At 38.0% G+C, this 27707-nt stretch overlaps 1 protein-coding gene across 7 annotated transcripts in view; it reads left to right on the top strand.

The window, feature by feature from the left end:
* Nucleotides 1–21556, top strand: part of Fgd4 (FYVE, RhoGEF and PH domain containing 4) — a 161261-nt gene extending 139705 nt beyond the window's left edge. For all 7 annotated transcript variants that reach the window (XM_027413414.2, XM_035444751.1, XM_027413412.2 and 4 more), the window contains 6 exons: nt 3473–3503; nt 3936–4028; nt 4271–4396; nt 9899–10039; nt 14635–14775; nt 15778–21556. In XM_027413414.2, the coding sequence (XP_027269215.1) occupies nt 3473–3503; nt 3936–4028; nt 4271–4396; nt 9899–10039; nt 14635–14775; nt 15778–16035 (790 nt within the window). In that variant the 3' untranslated portion in view covers nt 16036–21556. The remainder of the gene's footprint in view (nt 1–3472; nt 3504–3935; nt 4029–4270; nt 4397–9898; nt 10040–14634; nt 14776–15777) is intronic.
* The last annotated feature ends 6151 nt before the right edge of the window (nt 21557–27707 follow it).

Raw genomic sequence — 27707 nt, forward strand, 5'->3', positions numbered from 1 at the left:
TTTGTTTTTTGTTTTTCATTTTTATTTAGTGCCATGAATATTTTTACTTCTTTCTTGATTTCTATTTTGACCCATTAACCATCCAGTAGTGAAATGTTTAATTTTCATTAATTTACACACTTAATTAGAGTTTTGATGGCTGTTGACTCTGAGTTTTATTGCGTAATGGTCAGATTAGATATATGGGATTATTTCAGCTTTTCTGTACTTGTTAAGGTTTGTTTTGCATTTCCACATGTGGTCTATTTTAGAGAAGCTTCCATGTGCTGGTAAGTAGAATATGTGTTCTTTGATGTTTTGTGGAATATTCTGTCAGTGTCTGTTAGGTCCATTCAAAGTAAGATGCCATTTGATTCTGAGGTTTCTCTGTTTCTATTTTTGTCCCGATGACCTGGTTATTGGAGAAAGTAGGGTGTTGAAGTCATCTACTATTATTGGGTTTGTGTTTATCTGTGCCTTTATTTGCAATAGTAGGTTCTTTGTGGAATTGGGTGCTCCAGAGTTTGGCACATATGTTTAGTATTGTAATATTTGCCTGATTAACTGATCCCTTGATTAGAATGAAGTGCCCTTTATCACTTCTAATTAGTTTTAGCTTAAGTCTATTTGTCACATATTAGGATGACAAAACCTGCTTGATTCCTGATGTCATTTGCTTGGAATACTTTTTTCTATCCCTGCATTTTAAGCTAAGATGCATTTCTTATAAACAACAGAAAAATCGATTTTGTTTCTTAACTCATTCAGCTAACCTAGTCTTTTGATTGGAAAGTTGAGACCATGACTATTTAGAGTTATTGAAAAGTGTGTATGGATCTCCATTATTTTGTGGTGATTTTTTTGCTTTGTGTTCTTAGCTGTGCTTTGTATATCATTATCCTTAGCTTATCTGTTTTTCTTTCTACAGTCCCTTGGCTATGCTCATTCTTCTCTTTGGTTTGAAGTATTGTTTCGAGTATTCTTTTATGCATTTTTGTTGTATATAATTTTTTCTAGACTGTTTAGATTATATAAAGTTTTTCGTTCTCCTTTAACTATGGCAGATCATTTTGTGGGGTGCAGTAATCTAGTTTGGCAGTCCTAATTGTTTTAGAACTGGGAGTGCATTGCTTTAGGCTTTTCTGGTCTTTGGGTGTTTCCACTGAGAAATTAGCCGTTATTCTGATGGGGTTTCTTTTATATATGACTTGTGTGTTTTTCTCTTGCAGCTTTCATTTTTTTTCCATTATCCTGTTTATTTGGTGTTTTAAATATGGTACATTGCAGGGACTTTCTTTTCTGGTATTATCTAGTTGTGGTTCTGTGTGTTTCTTATACTCGTATTTTTCTTATTTGAGGAACGTTTTCTTCTATGTTCTTGTTAAAGATCTGGTCTGTGCCCTTGATTTTGGATTACCCTTCTGCATCTGTGCCTATAATTCAAAGATGTGGTCTTTTGGTGATGTCTCCTGTTTCATGCATCTTCTCTTCCTATGCTTTCTAAAATGTTTCATATGTTTTACTTATTTGATCTGGGTCCTCTGCTTTTGAGTCCTGACATGCTGTGCTTGCCTCGATTCAATCTACTTGTCAGTCGTTCCCCTGAGTTTGCTAATCAGGATACTAAGTTGTTATATTTCATCTTCATTTTAGCATGTTTCTTTACAGTGTTTCTATTCCTTGACTGAATTCAGTTTAAAAACGTCATCATTTCTTTTCATATACTGACTATCTGTATCCCAGACATGACTCGGGTATTTATTGTTGTCCTCTAGTGTGTATCTGTTCCTTGGTCATGATGCAGGCATTTATTGTTATCCTCTTGGAGTTTAAATGAGTGTGGGGACTCATCTAGGTAGTTCTCATTAGAGAACACTTATATAGGACTAGTGGATTGGGCAGCAGACATGTTGCCATGACTATTCATGGTTTTTGTTTGTTTCTTCAATTTGACCTGGGCACATGGACTCCTTTCTTTGGCATGTGAGAATATGGCCTTCCTTAGGTTATGCCATTGCATAAGCTATATGACAAGAGCTAACCCAGATGAAGGTGGTGGATAAGCTGTTTAGTTGAACCAAGGGTCTGGTGCTTGGCAATGGTGTAACACTGGCAATAGGTAGATGGAAGTATGAGAAAGGAAAGCAGCATCTCCCCAGTCAAAGGTGGTTCATCAACGAAATGGGTTCCATAGATATAAAAATAGGCTATGGGTGTAGATATAGCAACAGGTGTGGTGAAGGATGGGACAGGGAAGAAGAAACTTACTGGTAAAGTGAGCAGACCTAGTTCTCAGCTGGATCTAGGCTTATGATTGTACATGCCTGTCTCGTTCCTACACTGAGTTTTCCTCTACTTTAGGATGTTGGCTGTGGGTTTAAAGTATTATATTGTACTGAAATATGTCCTCTCTAGTTCTTCTCTCCCTAGGATTTTCATCATGAAATGTTGACTTTTGTCAAAGCCTTTTTCTGCATCTACTGAACATAGTATTTTGTCTTTAAGTCCATTTATATGATTTATTACATTTATTGACCGTGTATATTGATCTAAACTTGAATCTCAAGGATAAAGCCTTCTAGATCGTGGTGGACAGTCTTTTGATGTATAATGTATTTTGTTTACAAGGGAGAACTTTTACATCTGTATTCATTGAGAATACTAACCTATAGTTTTCTCTTTCTTTGTGTGTTTATCTACCTGATTTTGATATCAGAGTAATACTGGCTCAGTTGAAGTAGTCTAGGAGTGCTCTTTCTGTTTCCAGTGTGTTTGTTTTGCTTTCATAATTTAACAAGTTTTGGTTGTAGCTCTTCTTTGAAACTCTGGTAGAATTCTGCTGTGGCTCCATTGTGGTGATATATTATGACTTATTAAAGCTTTCCTGATGATTCAGAAAGCAGTCAACCAACCTCAAGCTATAGAGATCAGGCAATGGTGGCACACACCTTTAATCCCAGGACACAGGAGACAAAGGAATCTCTCTAAGTTCAAGGCCACCCAGGGCTACAAAAAGTAACAGAGCTAATGCCTTTAATCCCAGCATTAGAGAGATATAAAAGATAGGAGCAGGGTCTTCAATAGTCAGTCTTACGATTAGTTGCTAGCCACATTGAGGAAAGCATAGCAATCCAAGTGAATCTGAGGAGCAGTGAAGTTGGGAGCAGTCTGAGGATCACCCCTTTGGTCTGAGCTGAGGTAGATACTCATATTATCTTTGAATATCTAGTATGTCAAGTATGTAGAATCATGTGGTGGGTACAACTAGACAGTGGTTGTTAATGTCATGGATATCAGATGGCTATCAAAGTGAATGGGTACAAAGGTAGACAGCAGTCTGATCCTGCATTAAGAAGAACTAGAGTCTCTTTAATTATTTCCAAAGCACTCCTGTGTTTTCTAGGAATCCAGAGTAACATTAAAGCATGCCTTCATTCACAAGATGTAATTCTTAATGTTCTCTTCACTCATTTTTGCTTTGTTTTTCTTTTAGTTCTGAACAAGACAAAGAAGAATGGATCAAGGTAACTCTTTTACTTTCATTTCCATTTTTTTTTTTACCTCTGTGCATAAGAAATATATACACTGGGACCTGGAGAGATATAGCCCAGTGGTTAAAAGCACTTGTTACTGTTGCAGAAACTAAATTTAGTTCCCAGGACTTAGATGGCAGCTCACAACCATCCCTAACTCCAGTTCCAAGGATGCAATGCCCTCTTCTCATCTCTGTGGATACCAAACATACATGTGATAGAAAATACATACATCAGGCAAAACACTCATTAAACAAGTTTTTAAAATGAAACACACATATTTAGGTTTTTTAAATATACATATAAGAACAAGTTCATTTAACTTAAAAGATGATTCTCATTACAGTTATTTATGAGACAACGTATATTTGTTAATGTGTATGTGATATTGTAATATGTGTTTTGATTTAATTTCTATTTTAGGCCCTTCAAGAGAGTATTGATGCTTTTCATCAAAGGCATGAAACCTTCAGAAATGCAATTGCAAAGGATAATGATATCCATCTAGAAGTGTCTGTAAGTTCTTAACTTAAAATCCTCTATCTCTGTGTTCTCAGAAGCACTATCTAGTCATTCTGTTAACAAACGTTCTCCCTTGTTATACTACAATTGGTGATTTAGAAATCATACCATTCTCCCTTAGGTGGATACAGTGCTTTGAAAGTTTCACTTCCTTTCCTAGATCTTGAGTATCAGAACATAGTTTGCACAGCATTGGTAACATGCTATTTAAAAGTCAACCTGTCTTTCCCATTTAGACTGCTGAGCTAGGAAAAAGAGCCCCAAGATGGATTCGTGATAACGAAGTGACAATGTGCATGAAGTGCAAAGAGCCCTTCAATGCACTGACCAGAAGGCGGCATCACTGCCGGGCATGTGGACATGTGAGTCTGGGGTCTTGGTTGTTACGGTTGCTGGGAACTATGTAGGTGAAATAAAATCATCAGCCTGAAAACAAAGAAATCATTAACCATCCTTTAGTAAGCCTGTGGTGGAACTAAGCATGTGCAAAGTACTGTGCTATCCCATGAAGAAAGAAAATAGGGTAAACAAAAAATCCCTGGCTTCATGGAGATTACATTGTGAAGAAGAAAATGGATAAGAATTCAAATTAGTATGAGTGGAATAAGAAAGCAAACAGAAAGTTGAATTGGAGAGTATTAGTAATGGAAGAAAATTTCGGACCAGATCTAATTAGACAAAAGAAGGCCATCTGAGAGACTGGTATTTGCTTAGATGACTAAGGGGGAGGATGTCTTCATCCGAGAGTGGAAGCAAGAGGTGCTTTGCACACAAGGAGCTGTATCTACATCCCTGCAGTAGGACAGCCCTGAAATTGCTAGGAAAGCCTGTAGCCAGGTACAGTTTACAAAACAATGTGACACAGTTGTAGTTAAAGTGATAATAATCAAAGAAACGGAAGTGGTTGAAAAGGCAAGAGACGAAAACCACAGTACAAGTGAAAGTTACAGCCTTTACAGGATAGGGCAAAGCCCTCTCTTTTAACAGAAGCCAGAAAGACGGGTGCAAGTGCAGACGTGTGACTGAATGGGGTTTTACTGTTTGGAGTATGGTAACAGTGGGAAATGGGGCTGTTTGAGGTCTGTGTTATATTTTTTATTGAATTGAGCAGAATGATTAGCTGAAAGTAAGGGAGACAAGAATTTCTGTGTGAGAGTCAAGAAAGAGGACAAAGTATCAAATAGTTTCATCTAATAGAGAAAAGTGAACCTTCCAGTGACTCAGGTGGACCATTAAGCTTTGAAAATTTCTAATTAGAACAGTTGGTTGACATATAGATAGATGGATGGATGGATGGATGGATGGATGGATGGATGGATGGATAGATAGATAGATAGATAGATAGATAGATAGATAGATAGATAGATAGATATCAGAATCTAGAAATGCAGGCAAGAGAAGGTGGAGAACAAGGTTCATGAAGATTAAGTATAATGAAAAAAGCAAGGGAGAATTAGGTAAATAAGGGAGGTCAGGAAACAAGAGAGCTAGAGCATGGAAAGTAAGATTTCTGTACTCCCAAAGCTGCATGGTAATTAATGGACAGCTGTGAGCAAGTTACAAATGTGAGGCATGTTGGCGAATGAAGGACAGGTATTTGAAGTTGGCACTGAAATCCCATGATTCGTATTGTTCAGTGGCAGGGAGAGCTAAGAACAAAAGGCTGGAGTAGTCTGCCTGAGAATGGCTCTAGCAGCAGACACCTAAAAAGCCTGAGTCAATAAGGTATCACATGAATGCTAAAAATACCAGGCACCAGAGTGAAATGTAGATGTGTTCTATCACATTAGATCACAGATCCCCCCCTCTCTCTCTCTCTTTCTCTCTCTCTCTCTCCACACACACACACATACACTGCTGAGAGCTATTGTTGCAAGATAGTGTTGAATTCTAAATTTGCTTTCATTAGTGTATTGTGACTAGTGTGTAGATGAAATCACATGGCACGGAACTTACATACCTCCTCTCCTCGCTCACACACTCCTAATCCTATCTCCCCAGATGGAAACCTGTAAGTGCAAGACACACACTTTGGTTCTTTGGGATTGGAGACTCCCCCTATTGTGCTATAGGTGGTGTTATAACTCTCCCACTTCAGAGTCTCTTGGCTGCCTGTGGCCATGCTGTTATAATGGTTCTAATTCAGCTCTTTGGAAGGATAATTTCATCTTAGTTTCTTTTCTATAAACCAGCCCTTCCCCATAAGTTGGAACACATTGGCTATAAATTCACAAAGGACTGAGTTAGATAAATCATGAGTATGAAATGTGGGTAGAGCCCATGGCAAGCCTCAAAAGTGCTATGGGCTTTTGAAAACAAGAGAAGAGCCAAAGATTGAAAAGTGCAGCTCTCAGCACTGAAGTCCTCAGAAGTGATAGGTGAGCTAACAGTAAATCACCCTCTACTTGAAGGTAAAGAAGAGTTTGATCCTAGAATGAAGGTTCCAGGGGACCTAGTAGAAGAGCTTTAAGAAGCAGAGAGAAAGCAGGAGACCTTCTTAGGATATGGCAAACAGAGCAGTATTCACAGATGTGAAGCTGAGGTAATCAACAGAGACTCTGGAGCAAAAATTGAGGCACAATGGAGTACGTTCTGTTTGTCTCTGAGATGAGAACGGGTAAGCAAACCTAGTACTGTGGTACCAGCTACTTCCCTTGTTGGCGCAGCCGCCTGTCAGACAGCACACTGAGTGTGGCAGAATGCTTGCTAGACACAAGGTAATTGCCATTGGAGTAAACACTAGAATAGGGGACTGGCAAGAGCTGGGGCTGGAAAGGTAGTTGGAGACCAGGCCATCAAGAGCAAACCTAAGGATCTTGTGTGAAGTATAGGAAGAAATTGGTTTAAATAGTGAGAAATATCAGGAGTACCCAAGGAGAGCTCTCAACATGAAAATCCGGTGACTGGATGTGTAATGAGCCATAAGTGATATTAAAAACAGAAGGTGTGTCTCCCCGCTTCCCTCTTTTGTTCATTCTCCTTAGTCACCTTGTTTGCTTTCATTTATGCTTTGAATAGTTTTTATTTCTTTTTCGTTTTTTTGAGACAGGGTTTCTCTGTGTAGCTTTGGAGCCTATCCTGGCACTCACTCTGGAGACCAGGCTGGCCTCGAACTCACAGAGATCCTCCTGCCTCTGCCTCCCGAGTGCTGGGATTAAAGGCAAGTGCCACCAACACCTGGCTGAATAGTTTTTATTGCTAAACTGATTTTTCTTCTAAATTTGCCCAATACTCTTTGATAGATTTTGTTACTTAACAGTTCACTTTGTTCAAACATTTCTTGTTCTAGAATGTGTTTTAGAATGTGCATTCATTCAGTGATACCAGCCCCTGAAGGGATTTTGAATAGGGGAACCCACATGCTTTCTAGTGTGTTTTTGAGGGGGGTTTGTTTTTTGTTTGTTTGGTTTTTGCTTTGTTTCAGGGTAGCTCTCCTGTGACTGCATGCCAGGGTTTGGTTGTCACTTCATTACCCTTCTTAAGTCTCAGCTTCCCCTCTCCTATGTCAGACAGGCTTCAAGGACTTTCTCTACCTGTTAAATGTGGGTTCTCACTATTCACATAACATTAGTTTCAACTCACTATTTTTCCTTTGATTTATTTATTTATTGAGTAGTTCTGTTTTGTTCTTTGTACCTTGGAGAGCCATTTTTATATTTAAAAACTGAATCATTAAAATTCCATTTGCTTTGTGTCCATAATCTAATTCTACTATGATTTAAAAGCTTCCCCAGAGACCTAGCTATAAAGTCTGTCTTACCGAGAGAAGCAGGAGTCAAAGCATGCTTAGGAAGGACATTCATTTCATTTATGATTTTTATATCATTTGTCAGTAGTAGCAGTATAAAATTGACTTTTTTCTAAATAAGGCATTTATCCAAGAGGTATTTCTGATTGTAACTTAATATATTGCTAACATATAAAAACAAGTATGTATATGTATGTATGTAATTGTAATTATGCAACGTTACATTAGAACCATCCTGGAATGCTTCTCTATAGACCAGGTTGGCCTTGAATTCACAGAGATCCTCCTGCCTCTATCTCTATTATGCTATCTCTATTATCACTTAAAGCATGCACCACCATGCATGGTTTTAGACTGAAGGAAAAAGGAAAGAAAAAGTGTGAAATGAAGTTACCCAGGTGGGGAAGAGTAGCAACTTTAGAGGGGGCCTTATGAACCAAGTTGAGCATTGTATAACATGCTAAGTAGAACATGCTATGTTCTAATGTTATTTATATTTTAGACACAGCAATTTAAATAGGTAACTCTTAGCTTATTCTCCTTTATACTTAAATTTTTCTTGCATCTCTTTTTCTGACACTTAGATTAAACATATTGAGGCAGTTTGTAATCAAAGTTAAACTAGTAGCCAACATATATCTCAGAATAAACTACTTCAATTGATCTCTGAGTTTAAAATGATTTCTGGTACTAGCATACTTGAACTTTGGTCAACAGATTTTTAAAAGCTTGCATATAGATTATCAAGTACAATGATATGATTTGAATATAAAACAGTTGAATTGAGTTTAAAGATACATGTATATCTAACACTAAACTTCCAAAGTAATTTTGTTATAATTATTAGAAAACTGAGGTATTTATCAAAGTTGGGTAAAATTGAACCCAGAGCTTTGAACACTAAGTTTGTGTTCTACCACTGACCTATGCCATTAGGCTTTGATCATTTCAGGGGTGATTTTCAACTGCTATGAATCTACTCCAGATTTTTCCTTATAAGTTCATACATTTTTAAATACACTTTATCTACTATAAGTGTGAGGGAAATGTAGCTTCCTAAGCAAGAACAACAATTAAAATCATTTGCAGAGTAGCATTCACTCACATACATTTGCATTATGGTCATCATCTCTTTGACATTCTGTTACTGTTGTGCATGGTGAGCAGTCTCCCATGACGGCCCCATAGAGTTATATAGGAAATGGACAAGTATTCATATAAGTCTATAGTTAAAAACTAATCAGTGCTGTGAACGAAAGGGTACATTAGTGGCAGTGACAAGAGTCAGGCTCTGTTCTAAACACTGAAGGAGCCTTCTCCCAGAAGGAAGAAGAAGGGAAATTGAGACTTAAAGGTGTCATTGAAGAAAGGTCAACCACACAGAATGCCATAGACTATAGCTATTAATTTTTCTTTGACCAGAAACAAAGGAAAAACTGAAGTGTGTGTGTTTTTGTTTTTGTTTTTGTTTAGACAAGGACTACTGTCTAGCCCTCACCATCCTGGAATGGTACTCTGTAGACCAGGTTGGCCTTGAATTCACAGAGATCCTCCTGTCTCTATCTCTATTTTGCTGTCACGTAAAGCATGCACCACCATGCATGGTTTTAGACTGAAGGATTTTTAAATATAAGAAGAACATGTCAAGCCTTCTAGCTACTATTTGGAAAGTAGATTCTTGTAGAATGTTAGGGTAGAGCCTGAGGATATGGTGAAGACCAGCCAGACTATAAGAGTCCAAATGTGAATGCTAATACCTTGTACTTAAAAAACAGATTGAAGAAATACCTTTAGAAGGACACAATACAATGCATCTGTGAAGGTAGGTGAATAGCTGTTGGAAATGTCCTGAATGCTGTTAGATGGCTGTGCTGTTTCCTGTGAGAAGTGATGGATGGATGGTACATCCTGTGCAAGGGACCTTTAGAGCTCAAAGTGATGTTCAGATTCTTTCACACACATTATTAAAATAATATATTTAACATCTTTTGAAATATTCTTAGGCTAATGAAATATAACTTTTATATTTGACTTTTCCATGTATGTACAAATATTTCCTAAATCTAATTGCCTTAAGTGTAATTATTGATTTTGAATATCCTTTCTAAAATTAAAGGTTGTTTGCTGGAAATGCTCTGACTACAAAGCTCAACTTGAGTATGATGGCGGAAGATTGAACAAAGTCTGTAAAGACTGTTACCAAATAATAAGTGGATTCACAGACAGTGAAGAGAAGAAAAGAAGGGGGATTTTGGAGGTAAATTAGTCAATTCTTTGTGGGTTTGGACACTGTCCTGGTCATAAGGAGCACAGACAATGTGCTTATCCTCTTTGGTCAGCACCCAGGTTAACAGTGAACAAGAGTCATGCTTTTGCTTTGCTATGTTGGCCTTGGACTCCTGCCTGATTATAGAAAATGAGATGCACAGATGAGTACATGTTTTCTTCATGGAAAGCTTTCAGTTTTGTAATATGTTAATGTTGAAAACCACTGCATGAAATTTTCAAATTTGGGTAAAATACTGTTTTATTGCCTAAAGCACTACTTCAGCTTGCTGTATTAAACGACCAGTTCTTTGTGGTGCTGTAATAGCCAGGGCAGCAGTTTCATGACTGCATCACTGTTAAAGGCAATCTCCAGGAAGTTTGATTAATATTTTAGAGTTAATTCAGACTGAAGTAGCTTGTATCTGAAATGGATTTACATTGAAAGATGTGTTGGCAAAATAAGGGTAATTTGTATAATAAAGCCTTGTAAGGGCTTGTAAGGGCAAGATCACTCAGCAGTAGGATTCAACTTTTTTGCATCCAAATTCATAAATATACTTAAGTTTATTAATAATGTTGAAAAAACAGTAATTGTATACTGAGCATTTACAAGAAAATATACGAGTCATTTGTTAGCTGTGAAAGGACTTTACACTTCAGTGTCCAATTGAGGTTAAATTACAAGCCCACAAGCTAAAATTATAATTCTAAATTCTCTTAGGATATAAGTATTACTTGTATTACATAAAGATGAAGCTTTCATAGGCAAGAAGAATGGGAAGATATTCTTCAATGAATCCCAGGACCACAACCTCAAGGCTTTAAATAGAAATAACTGACTAGTGTAACAAAGTACAGTGAATCTGATACTGTTCTTCTTTGTAAATAAAAAGTTTAGGTTGCTTCTATAAAATAAAAAATCTTTAGCTTTTTAGAAAACCTTGTCTTGGGGAGAAATCATCAACTGGATTGGTTCATGTAATCAAACAAAAAGTGTAGTGTCTGGAAGTAGAAGATAAGCATGCCCATGCACAAGTAGAACATGTGTGAGCCCTTACCCTGTGCCGACTATTAAACTGTGTACTGTCCAACAGTAGTCAGGCTTTCTGTAAACAAATCAGAGGATTTACAGAGGTATTTTAAGGGAGAAAACAAATTTTTATAGACAAAACTTAAGGTATTTAACTCAGTGCATTTGTAAATTCTTTTTCCACTTTTGTAAGTTTCTATAGTGTTTGTGTGTGCATGTTCTTGCATGTGTGTGGGCACCCATGTTTGAGGTGTGTATTTGTGCATACATAGGCCCCCTGTTGACATCAGGAATTATCCTCAATTTCTCTCCCACCTTACCCATTGAGGCAGATCATCTCAAACAAACCAAGGGTTCACAGTATGTTATGGCTAGTCTTGCTAGCCAGCCTGCTCCTGGGCACCCTGTGTCTCCACCTTTCAAGGTTCAAAGTATCAGCAGGTTATCTTGTGGGTTTCTGGGTCTAGAACTCCTGCCCTCACATTTGTAGGGCAAGCGTCACCTGCTGAGCCATCTCCCCAACCCTGTAAGCGTTTTTCTGTCCTTTCAAACTGCTGCACCATTGTTTAGATTTTTTATTTAGGAAGAAAAAAAAACATTCCAAAATATGAATTTTTTTTTAATTTTTTTTATTAGTTCTAGTTAGGGAACAAGCTTGTTTCACAGGTAAGTCCCTTCTCCCTCTCCCTCCCCTCACCGCCATCCCTCCTCCCCTCACCCCCATCCCCTACCCCCCATCCCATCTACCCACCACTCCCCAGGCAGGGTAGGGCCCTCAACGGGGGCTTTGCAAAGTCCACCAAATCTTTCTGTGCTGGGCCTGGGCCCTTCCCCATGTGTCCAGGGTCAGAGTGTAACCCTTCACGTGTGATCTGGATCTGTTACTAAGAACTAACCTTTTTGAAGGTGAATGGTATCTTACTCAGCGTTTCCTATAATCATGTTGGTTATAGACATCCAGCTGTTAAATTATTAGCTTATAGGATATACAAAAACCAGTGGCGGACTGGAGCAGATTTGCAGATTGTCATTTGGTTGATATTTCTTAAACTACCTTGGGCCACACCTTGTTTATTTCCCCAATCATTACTTATCCATGAATATCAATGATCATGCACTCTCCATCAGGGTTCTCCAGTGTAAGGTTCTCAGCCTTCCTAATGCTGTAACCCTTTAATACACTTCCTCGTGTTGTGGTGACCCCAACCATAAAGCTATTTTTGTTGCTACTTCATAACTATAATATTGCTACTATTATAAATCATATTGCAAATATCTGTGTTTTCTGGTGGTCTTAGGAAACCCCTGTGAAAGGGTTGTTCAACACCAAGGGGGTCACAACCCACTGGTTGAGAACCACTGCTCTAGAAAAACAGAGCTGGTTAAATGAATGTGTATGACACAATACAGGCTGGGTAGCCCAAAAAGGGCCATCTGTATATGGAAGAAACTGAGAGAACCTGATAGCATTCAGTTCACTACCTCAACAGTCCCAGGCTAGCTCTGAAGGCCTGGATGGTTCTTGGAAAGTTGCTGATCTCAGCTCAGATTGGAAGCCAAGATAGATTAGCTAGATTCCAGAGTCAGCAAAAAGGGACAACTGCTGCAATCATGGGAGTCATGCCCTTACCAGCAAGAAGGGAAGGCAGCCAAGCAGCACCCCTTCACTCTGGCCTTGAATTGCCTGAGCTGCTTCCCATGGGAGAAGGGTCTTCTCAGTTTTGCCATTCGTGGAAATGCCGTCAGACCTGCCCAAAGTCATGTGCCCTAATTAATACCAGGTCCTTTGGGTTGGCAGTCAAGATTAACTACCACAAGTACCATCAAAAAGCCACATGGCTTTGAAATTTCCCTTCGTTGTTTTTTGTTGCTGTTGTTTTAAGACAGTGTCTCACAAAGCCTAGGCTGGCCTTGACTTTAGCCAAGAGTGGCCTTGGACCTCTGCTCCTTCCCTTCCACCTCCCAAGTGCTGGATGTAGGCACACAGCACCAAGCCTGGTTTGTGTGTTGTCATTTGAGGAGTTTGGGGAGAGAATGTTACATTTCCCCAATGACTTACATTTTTATTGCTAACCCCTTATTATATAAGAGGCTATTTCTGTAAAAGTATTTTTAATTTCATAAATACAACTTAGTGGGGATTTGCTTCCTTTCTTTGTGTAAGTGCCTATGCTATAGCCTTGATTTGGACTCTGACCTTTTATAGGAAGGTTTGCTGACTACTATTCTGGGCACATATTAGCTGGCACAAGTAAGGTTCCACAGTACATTTGTCTGTATATGTGCACACCCTTCTCTCTTACATCTTTGTGTCCCATGGATAAAACTGAGTAGCAGTAACCTAAGTTTTTACATAGGAATAGAAGCAAAACAGTTTAGTTCTAGTAAAGCATTTTAGTTAAAAATTTCTGTTCCCCATTTATCTATTACTTAACTTATTAGTAAGCAAAGCAGAAAGCCAAGTTGCTTGTCAAAAGCTTGTTCCAGTGAGATGCTTCTAATTACAACCCTATGACTACAAAGGGTATTGGTCACATCTTGCCTTTATTAATTCATATTCTTGCCTTATTGGAGCATTAGAGATGTAGGTTAAGTGTCTTGATCCAGGATGACTGAGCTTAAATTCTAGCACACTAAATTCTAAATTTGTATTCTTGGGGAATCTGATTAAAAACTCTGAGCTTGGGGAGCATGCATGGGACTGAACTAGGCCTCTGGATTTGGGTGACAGTTGAGTGGCTTGATCTGTTTGTGGGATCTCTGGCAGTGGGAGCAGGATTTATCCCTGGTACATGAACTGGCTTTCAGGAGCCCATTCCCTGTGGTGGGATACCTTGCTCAGCCTTGATGCAAGGAAGGACTTGGTCTTGCCTCAATTCAATATGCCAGGCTTTATTGACTCCCCATAGGAGGCTCCTCTCTCTGAGGAGAGTATGGGAGTGGGGGAATGACAGGAGGGGAGGGAGGAAGAACTGTGGTTGGTATGTAAAATGAATAAAAAAATTAAAAACAAATCATTAGAACTTCAAAAAACAATGAAAGCACTTAACTTCTCAGTATTGATGTGAATAATACATTGCTCAAGCAAAAGGAAAGCCTATAGTAAATGGTCAATAAACGTTAGTTATTTAAGCACAGAATCTAGTAATATAGAAAGTTAAAGATGATGTGGCTGGGCGGTGGTGGCACATGTCTTTAATCCCAGCACTTGGGAGGCAGAGGCAAGCAGATCTCTGTGAGTTCAAGACCAGCCTGGTATATAGAGCGAGTGCCAGGATAGGCTCCAAAGCAATACAGAGAAACCCTGTCTCAAAAAACAATATGTGTGTGTGTGTGTGTGTGTGTGTGTGTGTGTGTGTGTGTGTGTGTGTGTGTGTGTGTGTGTTCATCTTATGATAGAGAAAAATTAGTCAATGCAAATATATCTTTTTGGAGAGTGACTAAAGGAGACATGTTATGTAAATACACCTTATTTTATAAATATTTCCCTTAAGACATGTTTCATTCCTATCTGATTTATTACATTTATTCTTTCTCTCCATTGTATTTTCTAGATTGAATCAGCAGAAGTATCAGGAAATAGTGAGGTTTGCAGTTTTCTCCAGTACATGGAGAAGTCAAAACCATGGCAGAAAATATGGTGTGTGATCCCGAAGCAAGACCCCCTTGTGCTGTACATGTATGGTGCTCCTCAGGTAAGTAAGCCACATATGTTTGAATGGCATGGCCAGGACAGATGGAGGCATATGGACACTGATCCCCAGAAAATGCTCAGGCATTATCACTGTCCCATCAATTTTAAGATAATGAAAAGTAAAATCAATTTTGCTGATTTAAACTGATAGTTCTTTTCATAGTTGCCTATCATTCACTTGATGAATCATTAGTCCCTCTTCGTCCGTGTTCTTATTTAGTAGGCATGAGAAAAGGTGAGTTGAGGAAAGAACACAGGCATGAGTGCACAGGAAAATAAAGAGAGGGGGCAAGCTGTTTGCAATGATAGGAAACCTGGAGAAGTTTGTGGTGTTTTTATTTGTTGACAGTGATGGAGACCTAAGGACAAAGTAGTTTGAAAGGAAGAGGGAGTTTACATAAATCTCGGGTTAATATTACTCAGTATCAAATTGGGGTCAACTATAATGCCAGTTTAGCTTCCAGCACAAGCCAGAACCTGGTATAAAGAATTACATTTTTCAGATTTTAGCTTCATCCTACATCAAGAACTAGTAATTTATTTATTTATTTTTTAGAAAATCCCTAAAAATGCCAGGGTATACATTTTATTCTACTTTTCTGTTTTTCATATCCATAAGTAACTTCAATGGATCATTAAAGACAGTATCATTGTTAATTCTTAGTAATGCCTGCTGACTTAGCTGTTAAGAGGCTGTTCTTCACCTCCATCTCCTCTCTTCCCTAAGGGGAAGAACTGCACAGGCTCCGAATGAGCTCCCATGGGAGCAGCCTGTGCAGCAGTGCTTCCTCACTCATCTGGTGTCAGCTCTACTTTATTCCTTTTATTCTGTCAGTGTGATCATTGACCCCATAGACACTAATTCATTCTTTGTCCAAAGAGAGTTAGTTCATAGGGTGAGGTCTGGGGACAGTAGTCAGAAGAGAGTTTTGTAGTGGCAAGGACCACATGTTACTGTGTAACAGTATGTCTTATACTCATAAGTACAATGTCCATTGCTTAGGATGTCAGAGCCCAGGCAACCATACCACTCCTGGGCTACATTGTGGATGACATGCCAAAGAGTGCAGATCTGCCACACAGCTTCAGATTGACCCAGTCCAAGTCCGTGCACAGCTTTGCCGCGGACAATGAGGAACTGAAACAGAAATGGCTGAAAATCATCCTTCTAGCTGTCACAGGTGAGACACCAGATGGCCCAAGTGAGCATCTAGACACCTTGAACAATCTCCCTGGACCAAAGAAAAAGTCAGAATGCTAAACTGCAATAGCTGCCAGTGTGGATCTCAAGTAAGACAAATAGAAGACATCCCAACTCTCCTTTCTCATCTCTTAGCACTTTACATTGAGAAATATGATTTTGTAAATTCATCTTTGGGGGACTTTTTAAATATGTTTGTATACTCTTAGTAAAATCAATGTGCAGAGCCATTCTACTATTGAAGTTCTGAAATAATGTGGAAAGTGGAACAGTTTTGATAAGCTATTCCTTAACTGTGTACATTGGCCTTGGGGTGGGGGCAGGGGAACCATTGTCAATTGAGTGTATCACTACCTGGTTATAATGGGCCTTTCATTTAAGAAATCCTTCAATGTCTCATTCACGTGTAGGACTTGTAACAGTGTGAAAGATATACCTCCATGTAACCAAAATAGATCTATGATAAAAAGTACAGGGACAGTTTAAAGTATTGTATGAACTTGTCTAGTGTGTAAGTCTCATGCTACATGGTTTCTGTTCTTATACATCACAAAAAAATATAGGTTGCTGATGTTTATACTTTTTAACTTAATACTTGTTTTTGTAGAATTACTCCTAATAATGAAATAGCTAAAATATAAATCAATTTACTTGTATATAGTATTGAAAATAAGTATGAACATGTGAGCTTTTCTCTTCAGCTTTAGTTTCATTTTCACTCTGGTTCATTTTTTAAATATAAACGTATTTTATTTCTGAACTCAGCACTGTTCTAAACTTAAGAAAAATTTTTCGTAATTTATGTTGATCTGATTGGAATCCAAATGTATTGATATTTTTATAGTAAAAAAAGAAGTAATCTATGTGGTGTAGGATATAGTTTGAATTCCAACAGTATTTTTAGAGCACTATTTTTCTTTGTTCTGTACCTATTTAAAACAGTGCCTCTCTTAGAAGGTGCTATTAATACTTAGATAAAAGATGAGGGTTTAGTTCATGTTAACTAAACATTATTATTTTACCAACTCTGATTATTGTTAAAGTGCACTTTGGTCACTGAGATAAAAAATTGTATGGATTATTTTACATTTTACAATAACATCATTGTCTTAGTAATTTAATATCAGCATGTACAAAACCATTTACTAAAATTTGAACTGTATAAGACATCTAACCATATACAGACCTGGGATGTGTGGAAAACATTTGTTTGATGTTTTCCTTTCCATAAGACTATTATGAATGGTTAAATAAGGACTATATGAAGATTTAAGATAACTGTGTGAGCTTTCCTTTTGTTGCTGCCAACTTACTTGGGAGGAGGAGTCACTAAGTAGGTAGCAGACGGGATTTCTGAGTAAATCATTCACTAGGAAAAAGCTGCAGTTAGTACTGCAGATTCAACCATGGCAGCTTTCCAGGACATGTGAAGCGTTGAAGAAAGCAGAGAATAACTCTCCCTTTTTAGCCCCCGTGGAATCCCAGATGAACTATGGCTGTCTATTATAAATATAAAGTCTGCTCTTCATTAGCTTGTGAGTAAAATCTCACGTTGCATTGACAATTTAATTTTCAGTACTTTCTCAGAGGGTTTTTTCCCTCACTTTCCTATTCTCTAAACATTACCACTTTAACTGTACTGTATACTAGGAATCCATCAGAATGTCTCTGCTACACACAGTCTTTAAGGGCTACACTTGAGATGAGTACGGATACTCAGAATTTGAGACCACCACAAATTTATACAGCTCATGCTACATAAGAAATGCCTCTTGTTTTTTTCCTACTCCAAAGGAGCAAGGGAACCAATCAGGTTCCCTTTGTCCATGAAATACCAGACATGATCATTAACATTAAACCATCTATTCAAAGCCACTAGTGGGAGAAACAAAAAGGCAACTTCTTATTCCCTACTAAATGAGGGCCAAATAAAAAGAAATTGCACATTGTTTCTTTTTTCTAGTCGTCAACATTGATGCTGCATTTGGGTGGTAGAAAAAGAGACAGGTGTGCAGGGTACCTGTTGACAAAATTAAACAATAGCTAGACAGGTGGCTTCACTTTTCCTATCTCAAGAAAAGAGAAGCAGTAAAAATTTAGAGTGACTATCAGAATAAAGATTACTTTTGTAAATATGAATAGAATAAATGAATGGGATATCCCACTTAGAAGATTTATGTCAGATTATTTAAAGTAAAATATTTGATCAGCAAGAAGACTACATGTTTGCCGACCAGTAAATTCTTGAATATAAGTAATGTGGATAGATACTCAGTGTTATTTAACTTAGAATATTGAAAGACTACTCATAAAATGATGTTAGCATGCTCTTATGGTTCATTAAATAAGGAATGATAGTGCCAGAGAGGATCTGTGGCCATTCCAGTCACCCACTTCACTGCCCTCCCCATACTTTTAGCCAAGCACAGTGAGTGGCTGTCCCCATCTCTCTCTCTCAAAAGAATCACTAATACTTTCAGTAGAAGAAAAGTAAATAGGATAGTATTAATTACTTATTAAAAACTCAACTCTGGAGCTAAGGAGACTTCTATACAAGGGTGAGAAACAGTTCAGTAAGATTTCCAGAACCCACACAAAGGCCAGGTGAGCACAGCCCAGCACAGCAGAGGCAGGGGCAGGAAACATTGGTGCAGATTCACTAGCCAGACAGCCAAAGCAGCCTGGGTAAGTGAGGTAGGGAGGTGCCAGGGAAGTCACCTACATGAGACTCAGATCTCTACACATATGCACAGCTACCTAAGTCTATGTGAGCACATGCATGGATAGTGGGCACATCTGCACATATTCAAAAATTAATTCAAATAAACTCTAATACAAGAGGTTATTAGAATAACTAACCTCTTTCTGGGATAACTAAGGTTTCGTGAAAAATTGAGCCTGAAAATATCAGTTGTTTTCCTATTCAAATGAATGTTCTCTATGGTTCTTAATGTGTTGCTTTTTCTAATTCAGTGCTTTCAAAAGTCATCTTCAAGAAAAGTGTCCTTTGAAACTTAAGAAACTATTTACTTGGTAAAACTGTTATTCAGTCAAAGCATTCCAAGTTTTCAAGTTAATGCTGCTTTTGTTGAAAGTCTACCACTTTGTAAATGTGAGATGGGGTGCACACTTTTATCTTGAGTTTTAAATGGAGCTCAATAAAGAAAAATGCCACTAGCCACTTTTATAATAATGCCAAGCAATAAAACTCTCCAGGTGTGAGTTCAAGGCTCTAAGCCACATCATATAGAGAACCAACTTCCAAGGAGTGATGGGGTAATTGAAATTGCTGAGCAAAGGGAAAGGAATGGGATGCACTGTTCCAAGGCTGCAGATGCTATCAACTGGGTTTAATTTTTACAAAGGATATGTGTAGTGAAGCAGTTCATTTCTTCTGGACTGTTTCATCAGCTGTGTTGGGTTTTCTGTGACTTCAGTTCAACATAAAGACTGTCATGCTATCTTCACTGGGTGACTTACACCATTTTTTTAATTATAAGAATTGACCTTAAAATGTTTCCTCTGGGATTTTCTAAACAGAATATTTGTTGCAGTCACAACTGTTTAAAAAAAAAAAAAAACTGTTAATTCCATGGTACTTCAGGGTTATTGAAGAGTCATTGATGCCTTCTAAAACCTTTTTCCAAAATTACTTCTGGAATTCATGATTCTGTTCCCTTTCTCCTCTTTGTTGGGATAGAAGTGGTTTCTCTCCTTCATTTATTTTCAGATGTCATTTGTTTATCTCTAAAGCTTGTGTTGTTCAGAACATTTTGTCTGCAATGCATTGTTAATCCTGAGCTCTCTGCAGTGTGTTGTCATAGCAAATGAGCATGAATAAGAGCAGATGAATGTCTAGGAAGCTGGGGCTAGAGAGATGGCTCAGAGGTTGAGAGCACTGGCTATTCTTCCAGAGGTTCTGAGGTCAATACCCAACAACCACATGGTGGCTCACAACCATCTATAATGAGATCCGGTGCCCTCTTCTGGCATAAAGGCATACATGGAGGCAGAGCATTGCATACATAATAAATAAATAAACCCTTAAGAAAAATGTCTAGGAAGCACAGGTCTTACTTGGCAATTATCTCAGCTTTATATAGAGTAGAAGGTAACTTTACTTTCCTACATCACATGGTGTTCATGTTAGTAGATCTAAGATAAGCACATGGTATTTATAATCTAAAATTTGAAAAACAGGAATATTTTAGTGTTTTTTGTTTTTTAGTATTGTATTCTTCAAGAGTGTATGAATATAAGAACTAGAGCTAAAGACTTCTTGTTGGAATTATGTTGATATCTGTAGTGGATCCTATAATTCTTTATTCTTAGTTTCATTAGAATCAAATTACTTTTTTTCATATAGCAATCAAACTATAGTTTCCCTAGATTTTTTTAAGTGAATATTAAACCACTGGATCTACCTAAAACCCCTGTCTGTGACTTTATATGCATATGTATGAATGTAGAAACTATTATCTTCAATTCTCACCAAAGGAACAAAACATTATGTAAATTTTAATTTAAGTATTTTAACAAAAGCTATGTACATGTATTTAATATTATAATTCATCTTTACACATGCTCCTCAATCTTGCTAGGTTACAGGAAGAGACAGTGTTGCTTTTGTTACCAGTATATAGAGAGGAATGAGGTTAGCAACAGAAACAACACAGAATGAATGGAGATGAGTAAATGGACTACTGGTGTCCAGGGAAGAGCAACGCTGAACTGTGCAAGGGAAATCAAGTAGAAGATAACCATGTACTTATTTGTTGGTGAAATCCTTGCATCCAGGCTTTGTTTGACCATAGCCTCTAAATTATAGATGACGCTATCTTATTTATTACTTTATTTTTTTCCTTGAAGCTTTTAAAAAACAATTTCCTTCTGTAAATGATTTTCTGCTGGTTTTGGCTCTAAATTCAACTCTCTAAGCCAAGGGTATGGCCAAATGCTGTGTCTTTTCTGTATTTCAAGATAAAATAACATGGCTTCTACAAAATGGTTAATTTGTTGGGGGAGATCACTGAAAGTTACACGAAGGTTATCCTTTGCCCTAAAATTCATTGTGGTCAACTTAATAAAATATTAAGTCATATTTTAGTATATTTTAATAAGTGAATATTAAATACAAAGTAAAGACAATTTGGGGAACAAGCAGGCCATAGAGCCCATTGTGATGACAGAATTGTATTGTGTATTACGGTATATGGGGACTCAAATATATCATAGGTACCATTAGCATATGATCATTCATATATAAAACCAAACTGGTATTTCATCTTTTAAGAGACAATTAATTATTATTAAAAAATAAATATTATCTTGATTTTTTGACTTGTTGGCTGAATTTGAAAGAGCATATCAGAATAGTATAGTTGACTCTAATGTGAAAAAACAGACACCCAATTTTCTAGTGGTATGAATGTAAAATACTTGGACATAGTGTATATATAGTATAACATCTGTATATTTGATCATAAAGACAGATAATTGAAAACATTGTAAAATTAAGTCTTAAATCCTTGTTAAATATGAAACATTTGTATCTTGTAAATAAAGACATCCTTAAATTGGTTCTGGGGCCTTGGCTGTTATTTCCACTAGGGTTGTTTGTATTCAGTATACATGATTTTGATTTTCTGATCAGAAAATGGTTATTCCAACAGGATATTGATACTTCTAATTTCTAGTCATCAAAAAACCTGAAGAAAATCCAAAGAAACTTCCAATGTGATGTCACAAGTAAAACTTTTCCAGAGATCACATTTTATGTAAGTTTACCAGCTTTTTTAGACCATAAAGAACTAATTTACAAAAGCACTATATAAAAGCAATTGGCTTCAGCTGAAGGATTGCTTACGATAAACATAGCTCTTGGACCATCAACATTGCTTGTTTGGATTCATGATTTTCTGGGTGGAAATGTGTAGAGAGCTCCAGTGCATGATAATTAAGGGTTTCTCAAACTAGGGCATAGTGTTAAAATAGAGCCTGTGACTTAGCAGGCCCATGGCAGAATTTTAACTGTCCTCAATCAGGCTGCTGCTCCTCAAAAGAATACGAACAACAGGGAGCTTGTAGTAGAAAGGGCTTTGTCAGGGAGGGCTGACTGGAAAACCCGATTCTGTCATTTACTGTTGTGACATCAGACATAAACTCTCAAAGAGCAGTGTGCCGAAGATGACACAAAATGAATTACCCAGTCCGTATGAGGCATTGGCTCCACGTTGCTAATATTAGAGATCATTTAGTTAATGCAAAAGTTTGCAGATTGTGACAGATGTGACAGATGTGATCACCTGACACCATTTAAACAGACTGAAGTCTTAGACCCACTCTCAAATCCCTAAGCTCTTGGCTGGATAGCACTGGTTTAAAAATTCCTCATGTAAGAAAATATTTCAAAATACTGGCATAATTAGGGGCTTTCTCAATAGCACTCCAGTAGCCCAGAAAATAATAGCAAGAAATGACATGTGGAATTTTATGCTATTTTCAAGCTTCTACAAAGAGAACAGAACAACGGAATGATTAAGCAACCTAAGAGGGAACAAAATCTTTGCCAAATATTTGCCTGACAAGAGAATAATGTTCAGAGTCTATAAGAAGTTAAAAATGTCCTCCACTGCTTCTCTCACAGTCTACTGGCCCTCTCTCCACAGTCCCTCATTCTCTGTACAGTGATGAACTCTGAGTCTACAGTAATCATCACCTACTGCAAAGCAAGCTTCTATTCAGCTGGGCAGTGATGGCACACTCCTTTAATCCTAGCACTCGGGAGGCAGAGGCAGGCGGATCTCTGAGTTCAAGGCCAGCCTGGTCTACAGAGTGAGTTCCAGGGCTACACAAGAGAAACCCTGTCAAAAAAAAAAAATGGCCTAAAAAAATCAATTTGGCTGAAGTACAAAATAGCAATTATGAATATGTTCAAAAGATATATAAGTTTTATATCCTTAAAGAGAGTAAAAAAAAAAAGCCTTAGTGAAGACTGTGAAAACACAAATAGTTGAATAAAATAATGAAAATAACTCAGATATGAAAGCAGAATTTAACAAAGAAAATCACTAAAGAAAAGCCAAAGTGGAATAAAATAAAATGAACAGCTAGAAAGTCAACCAAAAGCCTTGCAAGTAAGCATCACCAACAAGTTAAGAGACATAGAGGAGAAACTTAAAGGTATTGAAGATTAGGTAAAAGAAATGGATAGCTTGGTCAAAGAAAATGATAAATCTAAAACAACCCAGGCAAAAACATCCATGAATTCTCAGACACTATAATGTAAAACACCTATGAATATAGATGTAGATGAAGAAGAAACTCAAGTAAAATTCACAGTATTTTTAACAAAATCATAGAATAGTCTTTAAAGTAAGAGATGTCTACTAAGTAAGGTTCAAGAGGCATACAGAACACCAAATAAACAGTACCAAAAAAATTCTCCATGACATAATCTAAACACTAAATGTATTGAACAAAGAATGGTAAGATCTGCGAGGAGAGAAGACCAAATCACATATAAAAGTAGTCCCATTACCAGAACACCTGACTCTGGTCAGCTGATTCTGTGGTTTCCCCATCATGGGCTTGAATGATCCACACTGTCAACTGGGAACCTGCATAGGATTCAAATAGGTAGGACCCCTGAATACATATGACAATGCTGTGGCTTGGACAGTATATGAAGCCACTGGTAGTGGGACCACAATCTAACTATACTGCATAAACTGACTTTGTGGAGCCCATTCTCTATGTTGGGCTCTCTTGTTCAACCTAGACATGGGAGTGGGGGACTTGGTCCTGCCTTCAACGAAGTGATGGGACAGTTGACATCCTAGGGGAGGCTTTACCCTCTCTGAGGAGCAGGTGAGAGGTGGGATGGGGGAAGAAGTGGAGAATGGAGATGAGGGAGGGGGAACTAGAATTGGAATGTAATAAATAAATAAATAAATAAATAAATAAATAAACAAACAAAAAAAGGAACACCTGGCTTTTCAGTGGAGACTTTTAAAGCCAGAAGGGCCTGAATAAATGTTATATAATCTCTGAAAGAGCACAGATACCAGCCCAAAGTATGTACAAAGCAAAATTATCTATCACAGTCAACAGAGAAAAGAAAAACATTTCATGTAAATGTGAATTTCTATCCAGCAATCCATCTCTATAGAAGGCACTAATAGGATGATCTCAGTCTGAAGAGGTTAGTTACACTCCAGATGACACAAGGAATACATATTCCGAGAATGAGTGTATACATACATACATACATCTTAGAATAACTCTAGCCAAACAAGTGCAAGATTGTATAGTGAAAATGTTAAGACATTGAAGAAAAATTAGAAGATGGAAAGATCTCCCATGCTCATGAATAAGTAGGATTAATACAGTGAAAATGGTTGTACTACCAAAAACAATTTACAGATTCAATGCAATCCCCATCAAAATTCCAATACAATTCTCTTTTATAATTTATTTACTCATTTAAATTTCATTTTGCATTTAAACCACAGTTCTCCCTCCACCCCCTCACCTATCCCCCAACCCACCCCCAGTCCACTCCTCCTCATGGGTAAAGGCTCCCATGAAGAGTCAACAAAGTCTGGCACAGTAGGCTGGGGCAAGGCCAAGCCCTTCTGCCATGCATTAAGACTGAGCATGGCATCCCACCATAGCCAATGGGCTCCAACAAGCTAGCTCATGTACCAGATTTGTATCATGGTCCTACTACCAGGGGCCCCTCAGCTAGTCCAAGCTTCACAATTGTCTCCACATATGGAGGGCCTAATTTAGTAAAATGGAGTCTCCACAGCTGTCAGTCAAGAGTTCATGAGTTTCCACAAGCTTGGTTCAGCTGTCTCTGTAGATTTCTCCATCATGATCTTGACCTCCCTTGCTCATATATTTCCTCCTCCCTCTCTTTATCTGGATTCCCTGAGCTCAGCCTGGTGCTTGGTTGTGAATCTCTGCATCTTGTTCCATCAATTACTGGATGAAGGCTTTATGGTAATAGTTGGAGTATTCACCAATCTAATTACAAGTTAGTCCAGTTCAGGCATCCTCTCCACTATTGCTAGGAGTCTTAGCTGGGGTCATCCTTGTGCATTCTTGGAGTTATCCTAGCACCGGGCTTCTCCCTAAGCCCATAGTGGTTCTCTCTATATAAAGACAACTCTTTCTGTTAATAATTTGAAGTTAGATTGCTGCGTGTTCAGACCTCCTCGGGGAAGGTTCTTTGTGTAGAAGATGGCAGTTAATGCAGAAATTCACCACTGGCCACAGTACAGAGAGTAAGCTTCTGTGGAGTGCTCAGCCACAGATGAGAGCCATGTCAGACCTCATCTCCCTAAGGCCAATGGACCATTGTCAAAGAGGGGCAGGAGGACTGTAAGAGCCACAGCTGGGGAGGACCCAAGAGAACAGTGTTTTCTGGACATGACGAAACTGCTGTGCTCACGAACTCTCAGCAGCTGTGACTACCTGCACAAAACCAAGCCGGTCACCATTCCAGTGGGGAGGGGCTCTCAAACCCGTATTCTGTAGAGGGCTTTGGGGGAGGGAGACTTGATCTTTAAGGTTATGGCTCCTAGTAGGTCAACCATACATCACCAATGGCCCCATACCCAGGAATTTATGGTGGCACCAATTGAACTCTAGGTTAATTATTTTTAAGGAGGGATACAAAATTGGGTGGGGGCAAGATCTAGGCAGAGTTGGGAGGGGTTGGGGGTAAGGATGATCAAAATTCATTATATGCATCTACAAAATGCTCAGAGAATAAATATTTAAAAAAAAAAAACTCTTTCATTGCTCTTGCACTGCATCCCTCCACACTTTGGCCATCTCATTCCCTCCTCTTCTCATGCCCCCTCCCATCCCCCTTACCACCACCCACCCCCAATTTACCTTGTAGATATCATCTAATTTCCCTTCTCAGGGTGATCCATGTGTCCCTTTTAGGGTCCTTTTTGTTACATAGCTTCTCTGGAGCTGTGGATTATAGCATGGTTACCCTTTGCTTTACATCTAATATACACTTATGAGTGAATACATACTGTGTTTACCTTTCTGGGACTGGGTTACCTCACTCAGGGTGATTTTTTCTAGTTCCATCCATTTGCCTGCAGATTTCATGGGGCCATAATTTTCTACAACTGAGTAGCACTCCATTGTGTAAATGTACATTTTCTTTATCCATTCTTACATTAAGGGCCATCTAGGTAGTTTCCAGGTTCTGGTTATTACCAATAATGCTGCTATGAATATTGTGAAGCAAGTGTCCTTGTGATGTGATTGAGCATCCTTTGGGTATATGCCCAAGAGTGGTATCTGTGGGTCTTGAGGTAGATTGATTCCCAATTTTCTTAGAACCACCATACTGATTTCCAAAATGACTTTAAAAGTTTGCACTCCCACCAGCTGTGGAAGAGTGTTCCCCTGACTCCATATGTCTCCAAAATAAACTGTCCTTAGTATTTTTCATCTTAGTTATTCTGGCAAGAGTAAGATGATATCTCAGATTCATTTTGATTTGCATTTCCCTGATGATTAAGGATGTTGAGCATTTCCTTAAATGTCTGTCTGCCATTTGAGATTGTTCTGTAGAGAATTCTCTGTTTAGCTCTCTACCCCATTTTTAATTGGGTTATTTTATATTTTGATGTCTAGTTCCTTCATTTCATTATATATTTTGGAGATCAGCCCTCTGTCAGGTGTGGGGTTGGTGAAGATCTTTTCCCATTCTGTAGGGTGTTGTTTTTGTCTTATTGACAGTGTCCTTTGCCTTACAGAATCCTTTTAGTTTCAGGAGGTCCCATTTACTGATTGTTGCTTTCAGTGTCTGTGCTACTGGTGTTATATTTAGGAAGTGGTCTCCTGTGCCAATGTGTTCAAGACTCGTTCCCACTTTTTCTTCTGTCAGGTTCAATGTAGCTAGATTTATGTTGAGGTCCTTGATCCACTTGGGTTTGAGTTTTGTGCATGGCAATAGATACCTATCTATTTGCAATCTTTTACATATTGACATCCAGTTATGCCAGCACCATTTGTTAAAGATGCTTCCTTTTTCCATTGTACCATTTTGGCTTCTTTGTCAAAAATCAGGTGTTCATAGGTGTGTGGGTTTATGTCAGGGTCTTCATTTCAATTATATTGATCCACCTGTATGTTTTTATGCCAATACCAAGCTGCTTTTATTGCTATAGCTGTATAACAGAGTTTCAAGTAAAGAATGATGATAACTCCAGAAGTTCCTTTATTGTACTGGATTACTTTAGCTATTGTGGGTTTTTTTGTTTGTTTGTTTTCCATATGAAGTTGAGTGTTATTCTTTCACAGTCTATGAAGAATTGTGTTGGGATTTTGATGGGATTGCATTGAATATGTAGATTGCTTTTGGTAATATTGCAACTTTTATTATGTTGATCCTGCCTATCCAAAAGCATGGACTATCTTTCCATTTTCTTCAGTTTCTTTCTTTAGGGAGTTAAAGTTCTTGTCATACAGGCCTTTCCCTTGTTTGGTTATAGTTACCACAAGATATTTTATATTTGTGTCTATTGTAAAGGGTGATGTTTCTCTGATTTCTTTCTCATCCAGTTTATCATTTGTATATAGGAGGGCTACTGATTTATTTTTAGTTAATCTTGTATCCCAACACATTACTGAAAGTGCTTATCAGTTGTATGAGTTCCTAGGTAAAGTTTTTGGGGTCACTTAGGTATAGTATATAT

The sequence above is a fragment of the Cricetulus griseus genome, chromosome 4 (genome assembly GCF_003668045.3).
Source record: "Cricetulus griseus strain 17A/GY chromosome 4, alternate assembly CriGri-PICRH-1.0, whole genome shotgun sequence".
NCBI classification, from domain to species: domain Eukaryota; kingdom Metazoa; phylum Chordata; class Mammalia; order Rodentia; family Cricetidae; genus Cricetulus; species Cricetulus griseus.